The sequence below is a fragment of the Trichosurus vulpecula genome, chromosome 2, assembly GCF_011100635.1.
Source record: "Trichosurus vulpecula isolate mTriVul1 chromosome 2, mTriVul1.pri, whole genome shotgun sequence".
NCBI lineage: Eukaryota > Metazoa > Chordata > Mammalia > Diprotodontia > Phalangeridae > Trichosurus > Trichosurus vulpecula.
The window spans coordinates 312587894-312613845 of record NC_050574.1 but is presented as its reverse complement, the minus strand read 5'-3'; the positions used below and the strand labels follow the sequence as shown (position 1 = coordinate 312613845).

General features: G+C 33.7%; 1 protein-coding gene across 2 annotated transcripts in view; it reads right to left on the bottom strand.

Annotated features, from left to right (window-relative positions):
• The window catches only part of UGGT1 (UDP-glucose glycoprotein glucosyltransferase 1), a 105231-nt gene that overhangs the window by 46932 nt on the left and 32347 nt on the right, over positions 1-25952 (bottom strand). For both annotated transcript variants that reach the window (XM_036742659.1, XM_036742660.1), the window contains exons 7-18: positions 25017-25113; positions 23926-24004; positions 21521-21621; positions 20354-20453; positions 19016-19076; positions 18113-18204; positions 16645-16795; positions 12098-12217; positions 10648-10733; positions 4724-4859; positions 3112-3243; positions 1050-1214 (exon numbers count right to left, since the gene is read on the bottom strand). In XM_036742659.1, the coding sequence (XP_036598554.1) occupies positions 1050-1214; positions 3112-3243; positions 4724-4859; positions 10648-10733; positions 12098-12217; positions 16645-16795; positions 18113-18204; positions 19016-19076; positions 20354-20453; positions 21521-21621; positions 23926-24004; positions 25017-25113 (1320 nt within the window). The remainder of the gene's footprint in view (positions 1-1049; positions 1215-3111; positions 3244-4723; positions 4860-10647; positions 10734-12097; positions 12218-16644; positions 16796-18112; positions 18205-19015; positions 19077-20353; positions 20454-21520; positions 21622-23925; positions 24005-25016; positions 25114-25952) is intronic.

Genomic DNA, 25952 nt, shown 5'->3' with positions numbered 1-25952 from the left:
ACAAATTCTTGAGGTATAGCACAATTACAATCTGAATTGGAATCTCCTCTCCTATTTAAAAAAAAAAAATTGCTATCAAAGGTTAGGTAAACCTTTACAGAACACAGTGCAATATACATAAACTTTGGTTAGTCATTTCAGATGAGTTGATGCAAATTAAAATAAGCCTGACCCAAACATTCCACAAGAGAAATAACTGAAGAAAAAGCATGGCTATTAGAGGAGACTTAAGGTTATTATTCCAAACAATAAGTCAAATGTCTTAGAAAAAAAATTATTTCCTCTGAACTGTCATGTCCTATAACACTGATATACATACATAAAATCAAAGGATGAATATTTGAAGATTTCCAACTATTTTAATGTGTTCTCTTAAAGTAGTGATAAGATTATTCCTTACGTTTAGACTTCTGACTTTGAGCAACTAAAACCAAATATCACTCAGTAGAGAACCATGAACTTATGTTCTCACCCTGAGAGCAGTACCTAAAAATAAGAAAGTAATTGTTTGATGAAATAAAATGAATTATAATCACAAAGAGGAAATTCTAAGAGATAGAATATATTCACCAAAATTTTACCTTACTTAGATTTGGTCAGGTCCATAGATTTTACTTGGGAGCAATTTTTTTATTTGAACACAACAATACTCAACACAATAATTAAACCATTTCTGAAATATATTTATGTCAACCACTCATATCAATTTTACTTTTAATCTTTAATTACTTTCTAATTTCTAGGCAATTGTCCTAAATCAAAAAGCTTGTATTGCATGGAAAAAAAATATCCTTTGAGAAAACTAATATTTTTGGTGCGCTAACTAATGCCAAATCCCATAGCATTTCCCATTTCAAGTTCAACATTCTTAGTGAAAGCTCCTGAAGAGATTAACAGCAGCTATCCTGCTGGGAATCTAAAAACAACTGCTACTGGGGTAGGTAAAACTCCACTGCTTGCAGAATTTTATGGCAAACTACAAAAACTAGAACTTAATAAAAAAAAAGATATCATGCTGCACCCAAATCCAGCTCAGAATCTTCACATACCAAGTACACAGCTCTTTGAAAGATGCTTGTAGTTTCCAGGATTTTATGCATCGTAATTGTTTCCAGTTCATCTGCATCCAGCTGATCCTTTTCATATGGCATGCCATTAAACAGTACAACTGGTGGGGGACCCACCCCTGTCTGCTCATAGTAAGCTCTTCCTTCCTATAATAAATACGAGACAAGAAAGTTTTAGGCTTTTGTGAGGCAAGAAGAAAAAAAAAATTGCCCTCATTCTACAAATATTCTAGGCAGGACAAACTATATGATAAGAGTCAAACGTTTAACCATGTTGCCAGTTGCTTGAAATCATCTTTTGAGAAGACGAAAGGTAGTTAGCTATGTATCAGACAAGTAAAACCACTACCACTGCCCCTCCAACTTGGATGGAGACAGCCCATGACCCTGAAGCACACACCCTAGACCTAGACCATCAATCCTATTTCTAGCACGGCCACCACTGAGGAGTCTCCATTATTTGTCTGGAGGCATTATTTGTGGTCTCTTAGAACGGAGTTGAAAGTCAACATGGTATTGCATAAAAGAGGCTTGGTTTTGGAGCTGGGAAGGCCTGAGCACAAATCCTGTCTCTTGATACATATTAGCTATGCAACCAATGAACAACTCATTTAACCTTTCAGTGCCTCAAGCAACTCTCTAAGACTACAAGTTATACACAACTTATCATTGATATTAGCAGACGGAATTTATAAATAGTGTTTGTTAAACCAGTGAATTCATAGGTCCAGACCTCCATAGTGTGAGGCAGACAACCTAGAGACATCAATTTAACCCACATCTAGTTAGACATCAATTGTTTGCCCCTATTAATTTTCTTTTATTTAATATAACTTTATTAAAACTTTTTAAAAATGTTATCGTAAATATCCTGTATAGTACATTCAGGAACTTGCCAGTCTAAATACACTGATACTACACTGCATAATTTTGTGCTATTCTACTTACTCTTAAGTATTTTGTTTTTCTATTTCTGGGACATCTAACATGCCATTATGATCATTTTATACTACCTTAAAAATGAATGAATTTCATAGAGATCCAAGAAAATGTAAATTTCTTGAGGGGGCTCTTTTTCCTTTTGTTTTTGGATCCCATGATATGTGAAGGCAGAATGATGCAATATATAGAGTACTAGAATTGAAACCAGAAGAGACATAGGTTCAAAACATACCTCTGATTTTACTATCTGTATGGCAATGAGCAAATCACTTAATTTTACTAAGCCTGAGTTTTATCATCTGTAAAAGGGGGACAATAATACCTGCAGTATCTAGCTCACAGGAAGACCAAACATGAGGATCAAATAATTAAAAATGTGTAAAACATTTTACGAACCATAAATATATATAATGGATGTATATATGTTTGTATCCACAAACTGTAATATACATATATGTAGATATAGATGAAGATCTATCTATCATAGTTCCTATTATCCCTCTCCAAAGCACAATGCTTTGCACATTGCAGGTGATTTTAAAATGCTTATGGAATGACTAAATGAAAACAAGTAACTTTAAACAAACAAATGTGTCCTCGTAACCTTAACTTTTTCCACTACTTTGACAGTTTACTTGTCTTAGCATAGTGCCCTCCTTCCCCCCTAAGATTCATTCTTAGACTAAGACTGCACAATCACCAAAACATCACCTTCAGCTAACATCCTTCATCAAATTCTATAATCCTTCTACACTAAGCTTTACCCAGACTTTAAGTTCTAATTTTTATTGAAACATTCAATAGAGAAATGTGCCAAAAGTCTTACCAATCTATACGTACTAAGCAAGTTATCACTGATGTGCACAAAACCGAGTATTTTACCATTTAACAGTCAAACAATATTGTTCATGGTGTCAGCTAAATCAGAATGGTCTCTTTTTTCTTCATAAGACTGAAATTTACAACCAACATTTACATTCTGATACATGCAAACCCTGAAAAATTATCAAGTTTTCTGTTCTCCTTGCTGTTATAAAATTCTTCTATGAAAGGAAAAGGGAAAATAAGTCAAATGAAAAAGAACTATCAATAAATCTTTTACCTTCCGATTCTGATCAAAGGCAGAGTCAATCCCCAAAATACTATTCATTTCCACGTATGGATATTTCTTCTGCAGGACACTGACAACGTGTTCAACTTTCACCTTTTCTCCAGTTTTTACTTTGTTATATATCTGAGGAGAAAAAAAAAGCTTTGTTTTATACTTTAAAAATACCTAGCCAAAGTAGAATGCATGTCATTTCTCAGGCCAATTTTCTTTCGATAGTATAGCAGGAAACTGAGAAAAGTGTTCTCATTTAAATGATCGATTTTGAGGCTATTAATTAAGCTTAACTCTCCTTTCTCCTAATCTCCCTAAAGGTTTCTTCTTTAGGCTAACCACTGAAAATTTCCAAAATTACACATCCAATTTAAGGAAACTGCTATGTAATATAATATATAAACCCCAGCAAAACATGCAAGTATAAAAAACTGACCTATATGCTTATGAAATTTTTCTTAATTTTTCTGGAAATTAAAATTACACTTATCTTGTCCCATTAAGAGAAGAAGACCAAACTCTAAGTAAAATTTTCAAGCAAGATCAGTAGAAATTATTTATAAATTTATTCACTTTAGGAACCCTTTGAAATGTCAATGGTAAACTAATTTTAATGAATCTGTAAACTATAAATATTTGAACATTAAACTATCACAACACTTAAAAATAAGCTGCAGAAAAAGCCTAAGTAATGGTTTATATGCTATGGACATGTCCCAATCAAGTTAATGCTAAGCTACAAACAATAGTTGGTGATGCCTTTCAGGTACTTAAAATGAGGGGAAAAGGAGAAGAACACAAAAATCATGAAGATTTTGTTTATAAATGAGCAAATATACACATTTGACATCATGTCTAAAATGCCAATTGGCTGAGAAAAGCCAGTCTGAGAGAATGAATCCTGGCTTTGATATGGTAATTAGTCACTAATATATGAACATATAAAGAAATATGATAACATTTGCATAGTATACCAAGCAGGGGCAGAAGCTATTTATTTTTGTCTTTGTATCCCAAGCACTTAGGATATGTCCAAATGCTTGTTGAGTTGAATTTGAAAGTTGCTTAGCACATGTCATTTTACTATTTCATTAAGCATTCGGATTAAGTTAGGTAAATGTGAGTCTAGCAATGTACTACTTTTATACATCAGGTATTTTGACACTTCTCAAAACACATAATTTATTAGCCTGAAACTTAATTCTCTATTGGGAAAAAAAAGCCACAGAATGTGACTACCAAATTCGCCACAGTCAATTATGATTAGCAGTTTTTCTCCCTTAAGAAAAAAAAAAGTATTTTGTGGTACCTTACAGATGGATAAACCTTCAAAAGGGAAGGTACCGTTCTTACCAGAAGAGGAGCAATTTATATTTTTCTCACCTGTAAAGTGTGGACATTGGATTAGACAATTTCTAAAACTATGAGCTTAAATTCTTGCACTGAGGAGGGGCTCATGTGTGCTTTTCTATGAGAACAATTACTTCACATGTAGTTGTATAAAAAGCAACTTTCCTTTTCACGTCCAAGAATTGTAGTATTCTTTTGTACTGCAGACTTTAAAAAATTATACATTAGACAATAAACTTTATCATCTTAAAGGAAAACCTACTGATATTAAAGTCTGGAAGGCATGATAATCATCCACATCTTGTGCAACATAATTATATGCTCTAAGAACAGCCACTCCAGCATCTTGCATCCCATCAACATCTTCAGAGTCATTAACCACAAAGATTAAACCAATTCTGTGAGGAGGGAAATAGTATTTATCTTAAGAAAGTCAAATACTTTGTAAAGCACATCTTTTATATCGAATTCAATGATTGCAACTAACCAATGATGAAAACATTTCCTTAAGAAACTTACTGGAAATGAACTTTATTTATATATATATGTATGTATGTATATGTATATGTATACATATGTATATACACACACATATATTTTTATACACACACACACACACACACACAATTATGCACATACAACATATACTATGCCACATTCAAAGCCAAGATTAGACTTGGAAGGGAGAGGAGTAGAGAGTAAAGAAATATGACTATGTAAAGTTTAGGGGAACAGGGAGCATTTATTAAAGCTGAAGACGTACAAAAAGTATAGCTCTGAAGAATCTTCACTAGGGTACACAGGATTTTAAAGTGAGAGTAACACAGCTACACTGGGATGAGGATAAGATTAAATTGTGAATTCTCAGACTACAAGAACAATTTCCATTAAGAAAGCAAAAATGTAGTTCTCTACAGGAAATAACAACCTTACGTTAGGAGTATTGTTTAATGGTAACAGAAGAATAGCTAACATTCATATAGTGCTTACTCTGTGCCAAGTGTTGTGCTAAGGCAAGCACTTTATAATTATCCCATCTGATCCTCATAACAACCCTGGGAAGTAGGTGCTATCATTATTCCCATTTTACAGCTAAGGAAACTGAGGCAAAGTAACCTGCCCAAGGCCAGGCAGCTGGTAATTGTCTGAGGCCACATCTGAACTCAAGTCTTCCTGATTTTAGTCCTACCAAGCACTATATCCCTGTTCAAAGCTAAACCATACAGCTATAAAAGGGGAAGTTGCCCTGGTTGTATCTCTTTTAAGAGCAATTCTATTATTAAAAAACAATGACTACCTTATTTGTATAGCGCTTTTGACATTTCAGGGCACTTTTTCAAGTATTATCTCATTAGAATCTCACAAAAGTTCTACAGAGCAGGCCTGGTGAAAAATATATCATCCTATTTGACAGATGAGGAAACTGACCTTGTATGCTTTGTCTAAGGCTGGGTGTTAGTGATGGTGGAAGACCCAAGCCTAGAACCTCAGTCTCCAGATTCCTACTCCCCTGAACTTTCAAAACACCACAATGACTATAATGAAGGGGATAACCTACAAAAGAACATGTGTACGGGGGTGGGGGGGGGAAGGACGTTATGGTCCAGTGGCAAGGGTATTCGACTTAGGAGTCAGAGGGCCTAGGCTCAAATCCTGGCTCTGTCATTCATTCCCTGTGTTACAGCGGACAAACCATTTACCCATGGAACCATACTTTCCTCGCCTGTAAAATGAGACTGGACTAAACAACCTCTAAATCTATGATGCTAAACACCTGCACAGAAGAGTAGCACCTTTGTGCATTTCCACTAAAAAAATAACTTTATGTAGTAAGAGGAATATCTGATATTTTATACAAATAAAACAATTTAATGTGGGATTGGTATAAGCAATGGTATTACTTTAGAAATAACTAGCACTTCCAGCAAATAAGAAAAGCAAATTCTAATGATTTTATATACTATTATATATTTGTTCCTAGCTAAAGATAACCTTTATAGAAGAGGTTGAACAGACAAATACTCTCTCAACTTTAAAAGAAATATATTCTTATTTGCAACAAATAAAATAACTATTTCCTTAAATAAGATGCTGGAATTTTAGTAGTCAAGTTCTCTGACATTATGATTTCACAGTTTTATTATATTCTAAATGATTAAGGTAAAATAGCTAGCTCAAGCCCTACTAAAAACTTTTGGGGATGAACCCAAACATAAAAATACACATTTCACAGTAGTTTAGCAAAAAGAAAAAACAAAACTACTGAGGTAGTATAACTGAATCATATAAGAGCTGCAAAAGTAATCAGGAAGCTAAACTTAGAATGAGACAATTTCCTGTCCACTTAAAACTACTGTAATTTTATCCAGTCCCACTCTATCACATAAAGTGAATGTTATAGAACAAGGATAAAACTCACTTTACAGGCTTTCAATATTACAGAAGAAATGCAGCTGCCATTACACTGCAAAGTGGGTCTCATATTTTGATCTACAGCATAAATCAAATCCATTAATATGGCAAAGCTCTTTACAAACACATTTTATTGGACTGTCAACAATTTCACACCAAATAAGAATGAATGAAATCCTCATAGACGAGTCACATTTGTGAAAAATAAAATGTGGAACAACATTCCTCCCATACTTAGGCACTTGAAAATTACCCTTCGTTCCAATTTGTATAGCAATTAGTGACTAAAGGAACACATGCAAAATAGCACACTTTTTTCTACCAAAAAATATACTGGCAATAAGAAATATGGTTCAATCGTTGCCTCAAGTTAGCACACCTAAAACCTTCACCACTTTTTTATTTCCTAGAAGTTCAACTCTAATTTGTCTTTTATATCTAACCCCTCATAAAATCCTGTTAATTCACTGTTTTAAAATATCTGATTTATCCAGTGGCTCATTGTCACGCCTAAGATCAAATACACTTCAGCATTGAAAGCACTTCACAACCTGATCCCAATTACCTTCCCAGGTTTTTAATATATTACTCTTTCATAAGTTCTAATTTCCAACCAAACTGACTCTATTGTTCCTCACACAAGATACTTCAATCCATTTCATAACTTAGTACCTTTGCATAAATTTAACACCATGACTTAGAATACACTAGCTCCTCACTTCCATGTCTAAGAATCCCTGGTGTTCCTCTAAGTTCAGATCAAATACCACCTCCTACAAGGCTTTCTTGATTCCCCAATCTCCTAGTGTCTCCACTCCCAAAAATTACCTCATATTTTGTATAAAATTATATGTGTATGTTTCATCTCCTCCAATAGAAAGTAAGCTCCTTGAAGGCAGGAACTGTTTCATTTTTGTCTTAGTGCTGGGGCCCTAGCACAATGCTGGTAAATCATGGGCACATAATCATGATTAATGTCCTTTTCTTCACTCCTATATAGTTACCTCACTATACCTTGCATTATAAGTATTTATATACGTATTTTTTCCCTATTAAACTGTAATCTCTATACTCCCAAATTCACTAAGTAACACATACCCTTTGGCCAAGCTACACAAGACTACTAGTCTATACCCCCAAAGAGATCCAAAAAAGTGGAAAAGCAGTTATATATACAAAAATATTTATAACAGCTCTTTTCATAATTGTCAAAAATGGGAATCTAAGGGGCTGTCCTCCTACTAGAGAAAGACTAAACAAATTACGGTATGTGCATGTGATGGGGTGCTTGGGTGCCTGTCCCCCAGTTCCAAAATCACATCTCTCCCTAGCCTCAAAACACTGTCCCTAGCAGTTTCTCTCTAGCAAGCTAAATAGGACAGCATGCCCTAGCAAAAAAACTTATCTCTCTCCCTAGTTTGAACCAGCTGTGTACTGATTGAACTGACTATGTACTGGGTCATAGAGATATTTATTATTCACTGACCTATCATATGCATGCTAGATCTAGACATATGTATACTCCTTTACATTTTCTTGTCTAACAAGAAATTGATGGAAGTAGCCTGGGTATTTCCCAGTCAGCCCTTACCAGTTAGTTGACTTAGTGATGTTTCAGGCCTAAAACCACACTTCCATGTAGCCCCCACTTTGGGCTATTTCCCAATGAACTATGGGTAAAATACCTGCACAGTAGATACAAAAGTGCATGTTCCTTTAAGAACTGACCACTCCTTAACCACTCCCTAACCTCGCCCTGAATCATCTAATTAGCATATTTGGCATGTTTTCCTATAGAATAAACTATATAAATTTTACCTGCACCCCTCCAAGGTTGCAGGTTCCCTAAGAACTCTTGCCTGCTGAAAAGTGTAACAATAAATCTTTGCCACCTTGACTTAAAGAATGCTTGAATCTGTGAATTCATTCCAAACACCCTCGACCCTCTCCAGTACTTTGGTCTTTGAGGGGTACCCCCCCACAATGACCCTGTCTGGGAATTCCAGTCTTGGGGGTTCCCAGACTTTGTCCCAACCTCAACAAATGTAATAGAATATTAGAGTGCCAAAAGATACAAAGAAATGGACAGTTTCAAAGGAAAATGGGGAGACCTCTATGAACTGACAAAGTGAACAGAACAAGGCAATTTATACAATGATCACAAAATTACAGGGAAGTCTTTAAAACTCTAATCAATAACCAGTCCCCAATAAGAACTGCTTGTTACAGTCAGGCAGGTCTCCTAGATGCTAGAGGCTAGGTTACCTTTCATCTATTCTACATGTATCTTTTATGTAACTAATTATTTACATATTGTTTCTCCAACTAGATTGTAAGCTCCTTGAGGGTGGGGGCTGTTTTTGCATTTCTGTGTATCCCCCAGCACTTACTACAATGCCTAACACTTAATAAGTACTTCCTAAAAAGTCTGCTGATTGACGGATTTACTCAAACATAACAGCAGCTAGGTAGGACAGTAGACAGAGTGCTGGACCTGGAGTCAGGAGGACTGGAGAGTTCTAACCTTGGCTCAGACACTTATCTGCGTGACACTGAGCTAGTCACAACCTCTCTCAGCCTCAATTTCCTCATATGTAAAATGAGAATAATGATAGTACCTACCTGTTAGAGTTGTCGCAAAGACAAAATGACATATTTATTATTGTTGTTATTACTAATACTACTCCAACTAACTGAATGCTTCAGTTCAATAAAGACTGACTTTAGTGACTGTGCCTAGGGCAGTGTGCTGAGTGATCCTCTGTGTCTTTCCCTTGTGCTTTTCCTTTTAGAAAGGCCACTGCTTCACTTCAATGTTAATACAATAGTTACATATCCATCTGACAAAGCCCTACTCCGTCTCTTCGGCACCAAATTTGCTATTTTCTTTAAAGCCCAGCCAGCTCAAGCGCTACTTTTTCCACAGAGCCTTTACAAACCACTCCAACCTACAATGTTGTTCCTGATGTTTTGGTTTTTTTTAACGTAAATACCTTTAGCACTTGGGAGTGTGTGAGCTAAGAAATAATTTTAAAACCATCCTTTATTGTTCTCCGTTTCTTTCATGTGTGTAATTTGTTTTTCCCAAATGAATGCTAAATATCTGGGAGGCACAGACTGTGTGTCTTTTATTCGTATGTTATTACCAAGAGTACATGCTAGTGCTATGCACACAATAGAGGGTTCAATAAGAACTTGATTTAGATTACACATTTTACCTTCATGTTTTCTAAAAAATTAAACTTTAGCAAATCTAACGATGTAGGTATTAATAAAAAGAACCCCAATAACGTATAAAATTAAAAGAAAGTATTTATTAAAAGTAATATAGTAGAAAACTAGATAGGAATCAGTTCACAGAACTGATTTTTTTCCAATAGAAGTTTCTAGATAAACACAATTCATTGTTAATTTGACAGGTCTCTGCAAACAGGTATAAACAAGATTTAGTCCTACAGAAACCAACAAAGTCCTCAATCTGTCATAAATACATGTCTTTTGTGATGTGAAAAAGCAGGCTAAGCCTAGAAAACATTTTCAGATAGGCTATTTTTCAATCATCCAGTGATAACAAGCTTTTGCTCAAAAAATATCAAATATTCTGTGCCCAAAAAGACACTCATTTTCTTCATCAATGCCTAGTTAATCACAATTCATTAACCCTACTGTATTCATATCTTTGGGTATTAGATTTTAATAAAATCATCTAAGAATGAGAAACAAAATTTCAACTCTGTTATACATACACTAAAATCAGCAACAAAGTATTATTACCTTAGTGGTATATGATTACTGAGGAACATTTCAGCTACATTTATCAATTCTACTGCAGTTTCATGAGCTGGATCAATTATGATAATCTATGAACAATGAAAAATAGAAGAACTAGTGAAATGGCATTTATACATAAGTCACTATGTGACTGAAAATACTATTACAACTTTATAATTAAAGATGGCCTTTTCTCCAGTTATTCTCAAACCACACATCTCAGAAGGTAGGAAAAGAGAAACTACTACCATTTTTCACTCATGGAAAAAAAATACAACTTTGATAAGGGCAAGGTAGGATGATCATAGATAGGAGTCAAAGCTGCAAGGAATCCTTGACATTATTTAGTTCCATATCCACATTTTACAGATAAATAAACTAGGGTTCAAGAGGGGAACTTGTACAAAATCATGTAATAAATAGAAGATTCAAGATTTAAACCCAAACCCTTTGTCTCCAAACCATGCTCTTTTCACTGCACCATTTCCCAAGTCCACAAATGTACCCGAGGTTGAGTCCTATTCCAGTGCTTTATTCAACTTTCTCAGCTTAAAAAACCAATGCCCAGCAAAAGGCAATTATTCATTAAATATTCATCTGGTACCAAATAACCAAAATGTGGAGGGCAGAGAGAAAAATAGAAGGCAAGTGGACTTTGGCTAGGAAGTTCAGAAGCAGTTTCAGGAATGGAATATGTAAAATAAGTAGACTTTAGTCAAAGGATTTGGTTTCCCCTCTACATTTTAGGGAAGTTTTATTTGCTAATGCACCAAATAGCTTTCTGACTACTATTCTGGAGAAGGTGATGGCAATGTGAAAGAGCAACAGAATTAAGGAGAAAAAAACCCAATAAGATCCCCTGATTTCTCTCCTTACAAACATGGAAATGATGCAAAAATATAAATAATTATTAGAAATTGAAGCACACCATTGGAAAAATTAATAATTAAAGGGGAAAAAATTCATTTCATTACAAAACAGTAATTTCTACAAAAGAAAAGGCAGAGAATGGAAATATCTCACAATTCTTCTAGAACTAAAAATTATGGAGAATTAGAAGTACTTTCCAAGTGAAATTATTATAATGAAATCTCCATCATGTATATGGTTTTTCTGAGTTAAAAAAAAAAAAAGGACTACATTGAACATAAAGCTACCTAAATTTTTGGCAATGGAAAAGGTTTAAGACATCATATTTATAATACTGATTTAAAGCAATATTTCCAGCCAACAACTCTATGCCAACATTTACAATCCTGAAAGTAAACACTTTTTTTTCTCAAACTCTCTTAAATATGAATATCTTTTTAAAAGCATTCATTAAGAGAGGCAAAACGGGGGGGGGGGGATTTCTATATTTAAGAGAAAGAGAAACTTAGAGGAAGAAGAATCAAAGCAAGGTCAATTAAGTCTACCGTGACCAAAATAAATAAATAAATAACACACTGCTTACAAAATTGTGGAAGTTTTTTCTGATTTGTCTGATAACTCCAGGGAAGGTAGGTCGAAGTAGCTCCTGTAGACTGGAAGGCCAGGAACTATACCTACTATCAACTTCAAGGTTGTTGATCCACTGAAAAAAAGAAACACCTTGATCTTACAATTGTTAACCTATAAGAATTTGCAATAATCTTCACAAGAATCATTTTAAAGGGAAAAAAAATATTTTTAAAAGGAAATAAAAGGAAAACAGCAACCTCAAGACCTTTTCATGAGGAATTTTATAATATAAATATAAAACTGAGTTTGAAAGGTAAGTCATTCCAACAAGCTGTCAAATCAGAACTCAAGTACTGGCCAGCCATCAAAATTGACTACATAAAACTGAAAAGTTTCCTCCTCCTCCTCCCTCTCACACAAACAAAACCAATGAAGCTAAAAAGAGAATGAAAACAGTTAATTGGGAAAAAACATTTTTGTGCCAAGCTTCTCTGATAAAGGTCTCATTTCCAAGATAGTTAACTAATTCAAATCTATAAGAATAAAAACCAATTCCCCATTTGATAAATGATAAAAGGATATATATGAATAGGCAGATTTTAAAGGAAAAAATCCAAGCCAACAACAGTCAAGTGAAAAAAAGTGCTCCAAATCATTAATAATCCAAGAAATATAAATTAAAATAACCCTGAGGTTCCACCTCACACCCAACAGACTGGCAAACATAACAAAAATGGAAAATGACAAATGCTGGAGGGGCTACAGGAAAACAGGTACATTAATGCACTTTTGGTGGAGCTGCGAATTGGTACAGCCAATTTGGAAACTATGCCCAAAAAGTCACTACGCATTCTCTTTGACTGAATAATATAACTAACTGGTCTATACCTTGAAGAGATCAAAGAAAGGGGGAAAGGCCCCTTATATACGAAAATACGTATAGCACCTCTTTTTTTAATGGTAAATAACTGGGAATTAAATAAGTACTCATCAACTGAAGCACAATGAATAGAACAAATTATGGTATATGAATGTAGTGGAATACTATTATGCTGAGAAATGGATGAATTTAGAATGATAATAGCACAACTTGGAAAATATTTATATAATAACTTTATAAAGGCAAAAAACTTTTAAACACTTAAGATCTCTGACCAATGCAACTGATGATCATGACATTCTATGCTACCTACCTCCTGACTGACAGGTGATGTATTCAATATGCAGAATGAGATATTGAGAGAATTGGGATTACCTGACTATACATATCTATTAAAAAGGTTTTTGTTATTTCTTTTACAATGGGGGACAAAGGGAAGCCAGGCAGGGAGGGGAGTGGGAAGCTAGAAAAGAAAGAAAATAAATGCATCCTAAATATAAAAGAAAGAAAAAGATGAGAAAAATCTCTGCTATAAAGATCTGATAAAAATCTTTCATTCATAATCAATGACTGACACAAATTTTAAAGTTTCATCTTCTTCATTCCTAAGTGGTAAAAGATACACAAAAGTTGGTACTCAAAAGAAAAAAAATTTTTTTTACTAATAACCACCTGAAAAACTTCCAACCATCTAATAATCAGAAAATGCAAATTACAACAATTTAGATACTACTTTACGCTCATTAAATTGTTTAAAGTAATTAAGATGGTAACTATTCATTGTTGGAAGGGCTGCAGTGAAATAGGCATATTGAGGTGTCAGTGTAAATTGGTGCAATCATTTTGAAAACTAATATGACCATATAAGAGGTAGATTGGCAAAATGGATATATAGTACTGGACTTCCAAGGCAAGTCATTAAACCTCTACGTTTACTCAGTTGCATTACTCATGCAACTTCTGAGAACTTGCCTAAGTCACAGACAGTTTGCAATCTGCATTGGTGGAAGGAATTCCCAGTTTGTCAAACTAATGGGGATCACAGATCCTGCCCATATTGAAGTTATCGTAATTTAAAGGAAGGTCTATAAAAATAGTCATATCTTCCAATTCAGTGATTCTACTACTTAGAACATTATTGATGAGAAAAAAGGGCTTATCTGTGCAAAAATATTTACAGTAACAGTATACATAAAAGAAAAAAACTGGAAATAATCCCTATGGCCACTAATTGATGGAATGGCTCACCAAATAGTTAGCAAAGAAATGACACCTACTAATCAAATTATAGTATATGAACATGTTAACCAGAAATCATGATTCAAACATAATGAAATATTATTGTACCATGAGAAATTACAACAAAATATAAACACACCAAAAATGGAAAGAATTATGAAGGAATGCATAAGAAAGCAGAGATCAGAATACAAACATTACTGATATAATAATAAGAGCAAGAACAAAATCTATGAAATTTTCATAAAAAATAATTCAGAAGGGAACAAGAAGCAAGACATTCCCGATAATATTCTGCCAAATTTAATATAAGTCTTAAAAACAAACTAAATTGTTTATTTGTTTTTGTATCTGAACATTTGATTTTGATGATGGTTATTAAATTAGAATATAGTAAAGACTTAATCTCAACAAAATCAAATTAAAAAAAACCAAACCCAATGATTATATAATCAAACATGTATATTCACATGACTAAAATTTTAATTTCTCTCCTGAAGGTATTTTAAGTTGTTTTTAATACAGTTATAAAGATGTAATCCCTCCTTCTAGTTATTTCTTTTCACTTTACATTAAAATATGGTTTCTACATTGCTTCATACTTATCATCTTTTCCTAACACAACATAACAACCCTGAAGACAGGAGCTGTTTTCTTTTTGTCTTTATATCTTAAGCACCTAGCACACACAAAAGGCAAATAATAAATATTTGTTTAATTGAACTGAGCTTTTTAAAATGAAACAATAATATTTTATTATGTTGACCTGTAACAACTTGTTCAGTCATTCTTTAACCATTGGGCAAATTGGAAGCTTCCAGCTTTTTACTACTACAAATAAAGCAACTATGAATATTTTCCTACAGATATGCTTTTTTTTTCAACCTCATAACGGTTTTTGTTGCGGGTTATTTTGTGTGTGTGGCCTCAGATTTACCTATTTTATCTATAATTTTTTCCATTTGTTTGACAAAATTTTGTCTCAACAATAGAGATATATGACATATAAAAAACATGCTTGTTATCTCCCCCAATTAGATTGTAAGCTCCTTTAGGGTAGGGATTGACTTCTGTGTTATTTTTATATCCCCAGGGCTTTGCATATTGCTGGTACCTAGTAGGTGCTTAATAACTGTTTACTGATTGATTGAAAGTGAAGTATGATTTCCTAAATGAGGTCCAGCCTAATATCTTTCTATTCAATTCTCAGCCCCACTTGCAGTTCATCTGAAGTATCATTCTACCATTTATGAATATATACTGGAGAGTATATATAGTATACATAGGCTCTCTACTCAGCTTCATGTTGTAATTTGGCCAATATCTGTATCCATCCATTTTTCTCATTCTGGTTTAAATAGTTAAAAGAATGTCTTTGAAATAATCATGGACTTCATTAAGAAGGCATTATGGTCTTCCAGAGCTTAAAGGGCCTCTCTATTGTACTCACTGCCTCCTGTAAGCACTCTTCCAATCTACATGATACTGGTAAATTCCTTAGGAGCATATATGTATCTTCATATTGTTACCCTGGTTATATTTTTAAAAAATATTCATTTTTGCGTTTTGTAAAGTAGATTCAAATGTGTAGTAAAAAAAATGCTCTAAAAACCCAATAATTTCTAATGACTTGAATATTAAACTTGCCTACAGACCATTAGAGTATTCATATTTCACTTCGAAAGTTACCATTCTACACAGATTGAAGCATACTTTATTTTTCTTGAGTTTTTTTCTTGTCTATGTCTTCTTTCACAACATGACTACTATGAATATGTTTTGCATGACTACATATGTATAACCTATAAGGAATTGCTTGCCTTCTAAATCAGAGGTGGGGGATGAGGATGGAGGAACAGAAAGAATTTGGAACTCAAAGTTTTAAAAACAAATGTTAATAATTGTTTTTATATGTAACTGGGGAAAATAAAATACTAAATAGAAGCTTAAAAAATTTAAAAAAAGGAAAGTTACCATTCTATAAACACATTTATTAAATATAATTAAATATAATGTAGACTTTTTTAGGAGCTTCACCTCAAGGATCCAAAAAACAAACAACTCCCCCTACCCCCTGTCCTTGGGTGACAAAGCTTCAAGGTAGTTTGTGGTGATAAGGCCTAAAGGCAACCATGAATACACAAAGTCTATATTCTCTTCCAGGAAACCCTTAGACATGACTCTCCAAACATCAGGTATCTCTAAGACAAGTTATAAACCACTGGATGAAGAACAAACATAACATGTTTAGAATATGTTAATAGCCTTTGTTATATATGAATCTGAGTAATGAAAACTAAAACTGGACCCAAGAGTTTTAACACATTGTCAATTTATAGTAATAAAGCAATTGGTATAGCAATTTTCTATGAGAGAAAAATCAAGGGAAAAACTGTTAATGATACTTAAATAATATATTTGAGAATTAAAAGAATCCTCACAGAAATAGCAGGGCTTCTAATATCCACAGCATAGTCTGCATCTGATGGCTGGATGTTCAGTTTCAAAATATTGTGCAGAGATAGGTCTTCTATTCCTAGCCTGTGCAGTCCCTCCATAACACGAGCCTCATTCCTCAACACATCAAACAAGCTGAAATAAATTGCAGAACTTTTATTATTCCTAGAAACACTTGAAAAATGCTGAAAAGTTCTGATCCTGGCAGGCAGACTAAACCAGATAGTGGCAGAATCTATACCATAGCCGTTTTAAATTTTAAAAAGTGATTAGAATCTTTATTCTCTTCATTATTTCAATAGTTTTAAAGGCTTGTGATGTCATTAGTGTGTGTCCTCTTCCACTGACAAAAAATGTACAACCCTACGAATATGCATGGCTGAAACGTTTGTCAGCTGGCAGTCAACTAACTGATGATACCCCTTTCAACAACTCAAGACAAACCCAGTCAGGGCCCTTTTCGAAACCTTTCCTGTTTCGAAACCTGGCCTGACAGAGCCTTCACTTCAGTGGTATCAGCTTCAAAAATCCAGCCAGGGTTTTAGTGAAGTAGCCTTTGGTTCACTCTATCAAAATATACAAATCTAATGCATTCACCACTTTATCAAAGTACTTTATCCTTTGTTTATAGGAACTAATATTTAACTTGAGTTAAATACCCACTCAATTGTGTGTATATGCTTTCCATATTGACAACCTAAGACAAAACAGTGCTAATGAGATCAAGCTCCTTAAAATGTATACTACATTTTACTGGCTTTCTATGACAGTATATAATAACATCATGTGGGCCTTGTAGCTTAATTTTGACAACATGGATGGTTTACTGTAAATAATCATTACTAACTTTGTGGCTTAATACTAAGGACCCGAGATCTATTATTTAAGAGTTTATGAGTCAAAGGATAAATTTCAATTTAGAAAAACAAGTTGACGCATATCAAGAGTAAATCAGAATATAGCCATAAGGAAATAATTCAGCACAATTTGGTAATTAACAGAGTATTACTGGATAACACGTTAGTGAACATGAACAGCAGTATTTCTGGAAGCATTCCAGTAACACGAATGAAACAAAAGCACTTTTTCCCAGAAGAGTCATACAAAAGGGCCTTCACTGGCGAATGCAGTTTTACTCCAAGTAGACTTTTGCCCAAGATGGCCAACACAACTATTTAGTGGTAAGAGGGCAAAGGACTACTTTTTACCAATATGGACATCATAACTATATTTATGAAGACCAACTGCAGTTGATGGTGTGTTATAAGAGAGCAATATTTCATATGGAAAATCACACAGAAAACTGCCTATACCCAATTATCCTTTGCATAAGCCTCATCTAACATTGGAAGCCTTCTAATAGTCAATAAAGTTAACATCTGAGCAAAAATCCTAGTAAGACTTGTAGAATAGAAAATTTTTTCAGAGAATGAAAAAAGCTGATATCCATACCTAAATATGTCCTGTGTGTCTAAATCAATGTGTAATCCATTGATGAACAGGGCAGACTCTCCAGGCTGTAATCCTAATGTTCCTTTGAAGTACTGAAAATTTAGAAGGAAAAGAAAAAAGATTGTTGACATGCAAAAGGACATTCAAAAGAAGAACTTCTACCAATTTTGTATCTTGCTCTTTCCCACTACTGCCTTTTAGCTCTGAGGGGAGTTTTAATCTTGTTTCTACAATTTTTAGGAATTGGGAGAATATAGTACTGAATCTCTTCTCCATCATAAGAAATCAAATTAACTGAAAACTCCAGTAATATGGATATGTCTTGTGTCTAGCAGCAACAACTTCTACTCTTTAATAAAAGCTGGTGATGGAAGGTGATGGCTGTCCCTCCACAGCCACCAGTTATTTTGTCCTGGTAGGGTTAGCAGTAGAACAAAGCAAGGGCTACAGTATATCTGAATTACTCAGATCTCAATGAAATAATCTTAGTAAGCACTAGTTAGCAAGTAAGGAATTATCAAGCATAAAAACACTGAATTATTTACTAATTAAGTCAATTATGAAATGTAGTTTATATAAGAAACTAAAGACCCCAATAAGTTCTATCACTTCTTCTGCTAAAAAGTGGCTGGGACAACAGTCACCACTACGTTCTTTGGATGAAAGGCCTTAAGTCAAAGTAAAGTTTAAATCAACACACACAAAAAAAATTAATTCACAGTGCTGGGTTTTAAAAGGGGAGGGGGTGGGGGGAAGGGACATTAGGAAAAGCCCTGGTGTAGCACCCGATTATACAGATACTAAATTTAACACTTATCTATTTTGAAAGAGATTTCCCATCTCATTCCCCATCCATCACCAAATAAAAAGAAGTAGAAGCTGATGTTCTCTGACAGATGTTACCTTTTGGTTCTCTTCGACTTCAGTTCTAAGTTCTTGATTAACAGTAGTTTTCGTTATTGCTCTAAGGAAACAAAAAAGTCAATACGGTGCTTGGATCAACATTAAACACAAATTTGCTTACAGGAAGGGGCCAGATTTTAAAGAATACACTACTAAGTGCTAAGTAAATTATTACTAAAAGGGTTTTTAAAAAATATAATCCTTAAAAATGAGTATGTAGCCCTTTGTTTAATAGAACATTTTTCTCTACTTCCAAAAGAAGAGCCATAATAAAGAATTCTAAAATAGTGTTGTTGCTTCAAGACTCTTGGCTAAAAATAAAACAATACTATTGCCAACAACACCTGTTATCTCTAATGCCTATAAAGTGAATGAAAAACTTCTATGAGCAAGTTTAGCATTATATTTAAGTACTCCCTAGTGGTGTTCACGTGTTCAACTCAATATCTCTGAATGATATGACTGAGAATTAACTGTGAGATTTATGATAAGCTTTGTCAGGCAATTCTGTATTGAACTGCATTAAAAAGAAGAAAACTCCAAAATATCTCATATCAGAGCTCAAAATAACTTAGCACTAACCTTATAATGATTTAAAAGTCATACAATATATAAGGGAACTAACTTTGATCCCTTCATAAAACACTTCAGCAGGAATATGAAACAAAACGACTAATGCTTATTAAGTATGAAAAATGAGGATGTCAGAATTTTGATACAAACCTGCATACAGCTTCAGAATTAAGAAAAATGTACACAGTACTATATATAAGCATTGATAATATTACTCAAATGCAGAAAAATAATGTAGTTTAAACACAATAGGGGGTTTTGGGGAACACCAATTAAGATTTGTGAAATGTTGCTTCTACTTTAATGTGTAAGAATAGTGTCTGGTTTGATTCAACATGGAAAAACTCATGGTGAACAATTATTAGTATACTTAGCAAGTAAAGGAGAGAAAATGGAAATTAGCAAAATAAGGGTCTTCCTCATTTTTCTTCATGATTCCGTTTAAATCGAAATGCCAATTTTTTAGACTTCATGTCAATATTTTAATGCTTTTATAAGGAAGTAGTCACACATCATGTAAGAATCATTCACAAAATTTATTCCATGAATCTACCTAATACTTCATACGCAGTTCTGTTTTAAATACTGATCTAAGCAAATCTTGGAATAGACATTTTAAAACCTTGAATTGAAGCAGTGCTCTTGTTTTCAAAGTTTTATTACATTTAGTAAACCTCACTTTGAATTTTAACAAAATGAGAGGACAGGTTATCATTGTATACTATGTTAAAGAGGGCCATTTCCCTGTGCTTTCTTCTGTATTACCTAGCTTTGGTAGGAAAATTCTGACTGAGATCCTTTAGAACCACCAAAGCTACCTCAAGAGGTGCAGCCAGGACTCGGGCAGCAGTCTGGAAACTTAGATCTGCAAAAAAAAAAAAAAAAAAAAAAAAAAGAAACAAAGAATAAAATCTAAGCCAAATGCTAAAATTTAACTATTGTTATACAGTATACTGATGTTCACACACAGATAAATATGCATATGCACACTTACAGACAGATGCTTTTTAACTGATAAACTTTTCATACTCTTTTACTCATAAAAGACAAGACCTTCAAGTGAAGCCACTGAAAAGGATGGTACTTTAAAGACAGAATTCCAAGTTTAATCTATTTCATAGCACTTTTTGGTTCCTTCAGGATCTAGCTACTGAAAATGGTATTCTCTGAGACAGAACCTACACCAGGAGTGGGGAACCTGTGGCCTCCAGCCGCATGTGGCCCTCTAGGTCCTTCAGCCCTTTGACTGAAACCAAACTTCACAGAACAAATCTCCTTAATAAAAAGATTTGTTCTGTAAAACTGGTACTTAGTCAAAAGGCTGCACCCAAGGACCTAGAAGGTCACATGTGGCCTCAAGGCTGCAGGTTCCCCACCCCTGAACTAGACCATCCTTCGGATTTATGCCATTTCCAAAATTAGGGTTTAACAGAACTTCTGGGAAATGATGATTTGAAAAAAGAAAAAACTTGCTAAATAGGTCAAAGTGAAAGAATATGAACAAGGGAAAAAATTCCACCATAAAAGTGACATTTTATACCCTTCCAAAAGTGAGAAATTTTTTTTTGGGAATAGAGGCCAATGGAAAATCTAGCAATATAAATAATTGATAAATGTCACATGTTTAAATTTTTGCAGATTAAAAAAATTTACTTACTGTGAATGTATCTGAATTTCTAACTAATATACACATCCTTCAATTCTATATTATCTCTATATCTCTCTCCAACTGTTTAGTCCCAGGGCTACATATTGCAAATGCCTTTTCATTATCTATTATGATTATTAGAACTGGTTTCAAAATTTCTGATTAACTCCAATACTATAGAGGAAATGTCAGATATGTTTAACGGTCTCCAAATTGTATGTTTCCTTTATAAGAAAATTAAACCAAATTACAGATAGGATATAATTTCATTAGATTGGCATTACCCTGCAATTGCCAAACTTTCAGAGGTGCCATTTCATTGGTACTTTCCACAAGATGCTTCCGGAGTTCCTTTAACTGGTCCTTCATATCAGGATGGAGTTCTCTGACAGAAATAGGAGGAAAGTTAGATTCAAAGTGCCAATTATCTCTTATTCATTCAAAAGACATTTGCATGCAAATAAAATTTATGTTAACATATGGTATGTGATTGTTGGTTTTTAAGCTTCTGTTCAATTTTATGACTAAGAGTGATCAAATAAAAAAATACAATTGCAAGACTCACCAAAATGTTCTTTCAAAGAACACTTTTATTAACAAAAACAATTTTCATCAACTGGGCTGACATTAAACAGTAATAAAGTTAGGGCTACTGAGTTTCTTTTCATTTGTGTCCTGAGAAATATCAGCTCTTATACCTGATAATCTAAAGTTTAAATATGAGCAAGGGAAATTGCATTTAGTCCAAGACTGACTTGCCAAGTCCTTATATTAGCCCTATTTTTTACCTAACTACAAGAAAAAAGTTTATATTAACAGGTAAAAGTGAAGCCAATTTGCACTCCAATATACAGAACTGGAAAAATTAATTTATTGTGCTACCTGGGTCCCTCAGTTCCAACTGGTTGACTTCTATAGTAGCTCCTCTACTCTTCATAATAAAACAATCAAATAATTGCTGTTTGTATTTGTATTTCATCCATGTAATCACTCCAAAAAAGACAGACTGCAATCCATCCAAATGTGCCAATGTGGGCAACTCTTATCCACAAGATAAAAATCCATTATGGGAAGCGTACCCAACATAGAGTGGAATTCTTCTGTTTTCTTTTGACATTATGGGGACCCGATGGAGCCACATGTGGGGTACTCTTCTGTTATCCCTCATTTTTGCTATGAGACAAGCCCACAGGAAAAATTAAGCTGATGAAAAATACCTATGTCATTTAGGAAGCTCTAAAATGTTCCAGAGGTTGAGGAAATCAGCATGAAATCATCCATAAACAAAAGATTCTGGAAACTTCACTATCTATTGAAAATCCCTCTTTAATTTAGACTAGTTATCTTAAAAATTATTTTAAATGAATAAGCTCCTCAGTAAGAAGGGGTCCCTTATGTTCTCCATAATTTTCATAATGCACCCTTATATTATAAACAATCAATAATCAGACTAACAAGGAAAACTCTGATGTTAGAAGCTTGCTAAATCATTTTTCAAAAATATTTTGACCTTGACCACATAATGGTTTAATCAGTGCTGAGGCCAGAAATCATCTGTTAGTGATTTAGTCACATATAACTCTAGCAAATGTTAAAGCTGAAGTAAATAAAACATTTATACTAGCCAATAGCAAAGATGATCCCTACTTCATCTCTTTTTTCCATACCTAAGAAAATGGAAAAGATATATGGTGAAGTGGCAAGAGCACAAGTTTCAGTCTCAAATCCTGTATCATTTAGTAAGGTATATAACCTTAGAAAAGTCACTGGGGCCTCAGCTTCCACATCCATAAAATGGAACACTCAGCAAAATGGACTCTAAGGTCCATTTCCAGATCTTACACCTATGATCCTACAAAAAGTGAATAATGCCCAGACAAAATTTTACAGAGTACTGATTAAGTTCTACCAAATTATGATAGATATGGCAATAAAGTTTGTATTGCTCTATAAGGCCCCTTATCTGACCTTAAAATGCCTGTGTAATGGAATGTACTTAGAATTATGAAACCATAAGAGCTAGAAGGAACCTCAAAGAAAATCATCCAACCCTTCATTTTACAGATAAAGCCCATTTCTACCTAAGAGCATTTTTCTTGAATTTAAGGCTTATAAAATCATAGTTCATCCCTGTAATTCCCCAATTAACTCTGTTTTCACATTTTTGGCATCTACCATCACTTCCCCAAGCTAAAATAAACTGTTTCCCAGACAAAAAATTGGGGGAAATAGTTCAATTTCTCCTAATATTCATCACAAGATTGAGATCAGCTATGTTGACATGAAACCAAGTCATAGGTCCAGAGCATGAAATCAGGCAGACACACAATACTGTATATGCCTTAGCGATCATGCTTTACCTTTACTCAAAATCACAAACGTAATCACTACAATATGGATAAAAGCAATCTCATTTTAGATTCTATCCAAGAAAGCTTGTCATGGATCTCTCTGTAAGCTGATGCTTGTTCCCTCCCCTCTTTCTATATGTATGCTTAGTGCTAAGCACAAAGCATTACAAAGAATAAACAATTACTATTTTTATTAAAATTCATGCATTCAAGGATCCTGAAAGTTAGGCAAGATAAATATGCCAAAAAAAATTCTATGAACCTATGATGCTTGGAAAACAAGCAACTAAGAAATTTTTACCAAGGAGATTATTTCTGATTGAACCTGGTAGTCATACCTTAATCTTCCAAAAAGGAATCCTTGAACTTCATCAATAGGGTCATTTTCACCTATTACTGTAGCATTCGTGTCGGTTCCTACAAAAGCACAAGTTATCATACACATTACACTCACTAATACTGATAAGATATTACACGCATTTTGTTTGGTATTCAAAAAATTCAACCTGAGACTATGAAAATGATAACATACAGTGGTTATTTTTTGTTAGTTTTTCAATTTTAGCTGGTCCTGATAGATATTTGTTGGAATTTTTTTCAGTTGTTTTCTATTACTGATAAAAGTGAAAATAGGCTTTTTCTACTCAAATATTAGAAAATTTTACAAATGAAATGCTACATTTGTAAACTTGAAAGAAGTATAAGAAGCCTCCCAAAATCAAAACCAGCAATATTATAATAGGCAGTTTTCACTAAACCAACTAAACAAAAGACAATACACATTAATGTTGACAGTGAATATAAAAGTTTGTATTATTTGCTGCAAGTAAATAATAGTATTAAGTAAATAAATACAGTATTTTCCAATGAAGCTAAGTTATTAGATGATTTGTGAATCACATCTTTACTATTTCCCAATGTGATTTAAAAAAGAGACTCTTTTTAGATGACACTTTTCAGCCTTGCCCTTTCCTTCTGAAAGAAATTCTTTAATTTAACCCATGCAAATAAGAAAATACATACAATAACAAAAAAATTAAGTGAGTGGGGAGTGGTATAAGAAAATATATCCACATGCACTCTGGATGAAAGTAAACAGAACATACTTCTTACAAATGAAAAACAAGAAGTGAGAAAAGTAGAGAAAAAAATGGATTTGCATTGTTCAGCACTTCCTGCATTAACTAATTAAAGTGTGATATGGAGAAGCTGTGAAAGGCATCTCATCTAACATACTTGGCCAGAAAGATGTTAGTTATCATATAAAATACTCAGACAAGAGTGGAAACAAAATTTCAAGGAGTAAGGTTTAGGTTTCTACAAAGCATTTAGAAGAAAAAATTTTCAAAAGGCAAAATGGGTTTAGAATTTTAGGTTATAAAAAGCAGAGGGAACAGGACAACTTTTGTTTTTATTTTTAAGAATTCACCTTTCACCTGAGTATCATCCTTGGCCTTGTATTCTGTGCTCTTGATAGCCAATTCCACACCATACCCCGAAAGGTAGACTCTTTCCTTACTAGGATTCTGAAAGTAAAATAGGTACCTCCATTATTATCACATCTTTTGAACTTGTTTTCTAAAATAGGAAATGTTATTATGTAACAACACAGAGGTATACATATATGCATATGTAGCTATACATACATGTATACAAATGTGCATACACATACATATACTCTGTACATGGTAGTGCCTTAAAAAATATGTGTTGACTTAAATACACATAGTTGCCATCTTATAAATAGGCCATGTTCCAGAAATTCATAAGTAGGCTGCTTAGAATGTGTAACACATTTTGCTATAGAATCAGTGTTACAAATAGCAACTGGATCCCTAGAATAATGTGAAATAGCCCATCTAACCTATAATATATCCATTAAACATAACCACTATTTATAACATTGTTTCATAGGATATTCATTCAGATTTTCCATCTTGGATGCCAGGAACATATTCTCTTCTCTCTCAACTGAGGCAAGTAGGAGTGAGACTCCAAAGATTCTAGTGGAAGCAGGAAAAGGAACTCCCAAGAATTCTCAGCTGGAGCATAAAAAGAATTGATGGGGATCTCTTAGAGCTGTCATGAGAAGGCCAGTCTCAAGCTAAGGCAGTCAATTATATATAAAATGCTTATAAGCTGGAAAATCCATGTACAAATGTGTTGATATGAAAAAATACTTTAAAAACAATTAGCTAAATGTTACAACTGGTATAAAATCATTAAACTTAATTTTACTTCATTTCTCAACATCATTTTGGAGCCAAAAAAAATTAGGAAAATGGAATTGTCAAGAACTATGGGAAATATCAGTTCACTAACTAGTTCCAATTTAGAAAATGCTATTTATGTTTTTTTGGAATAA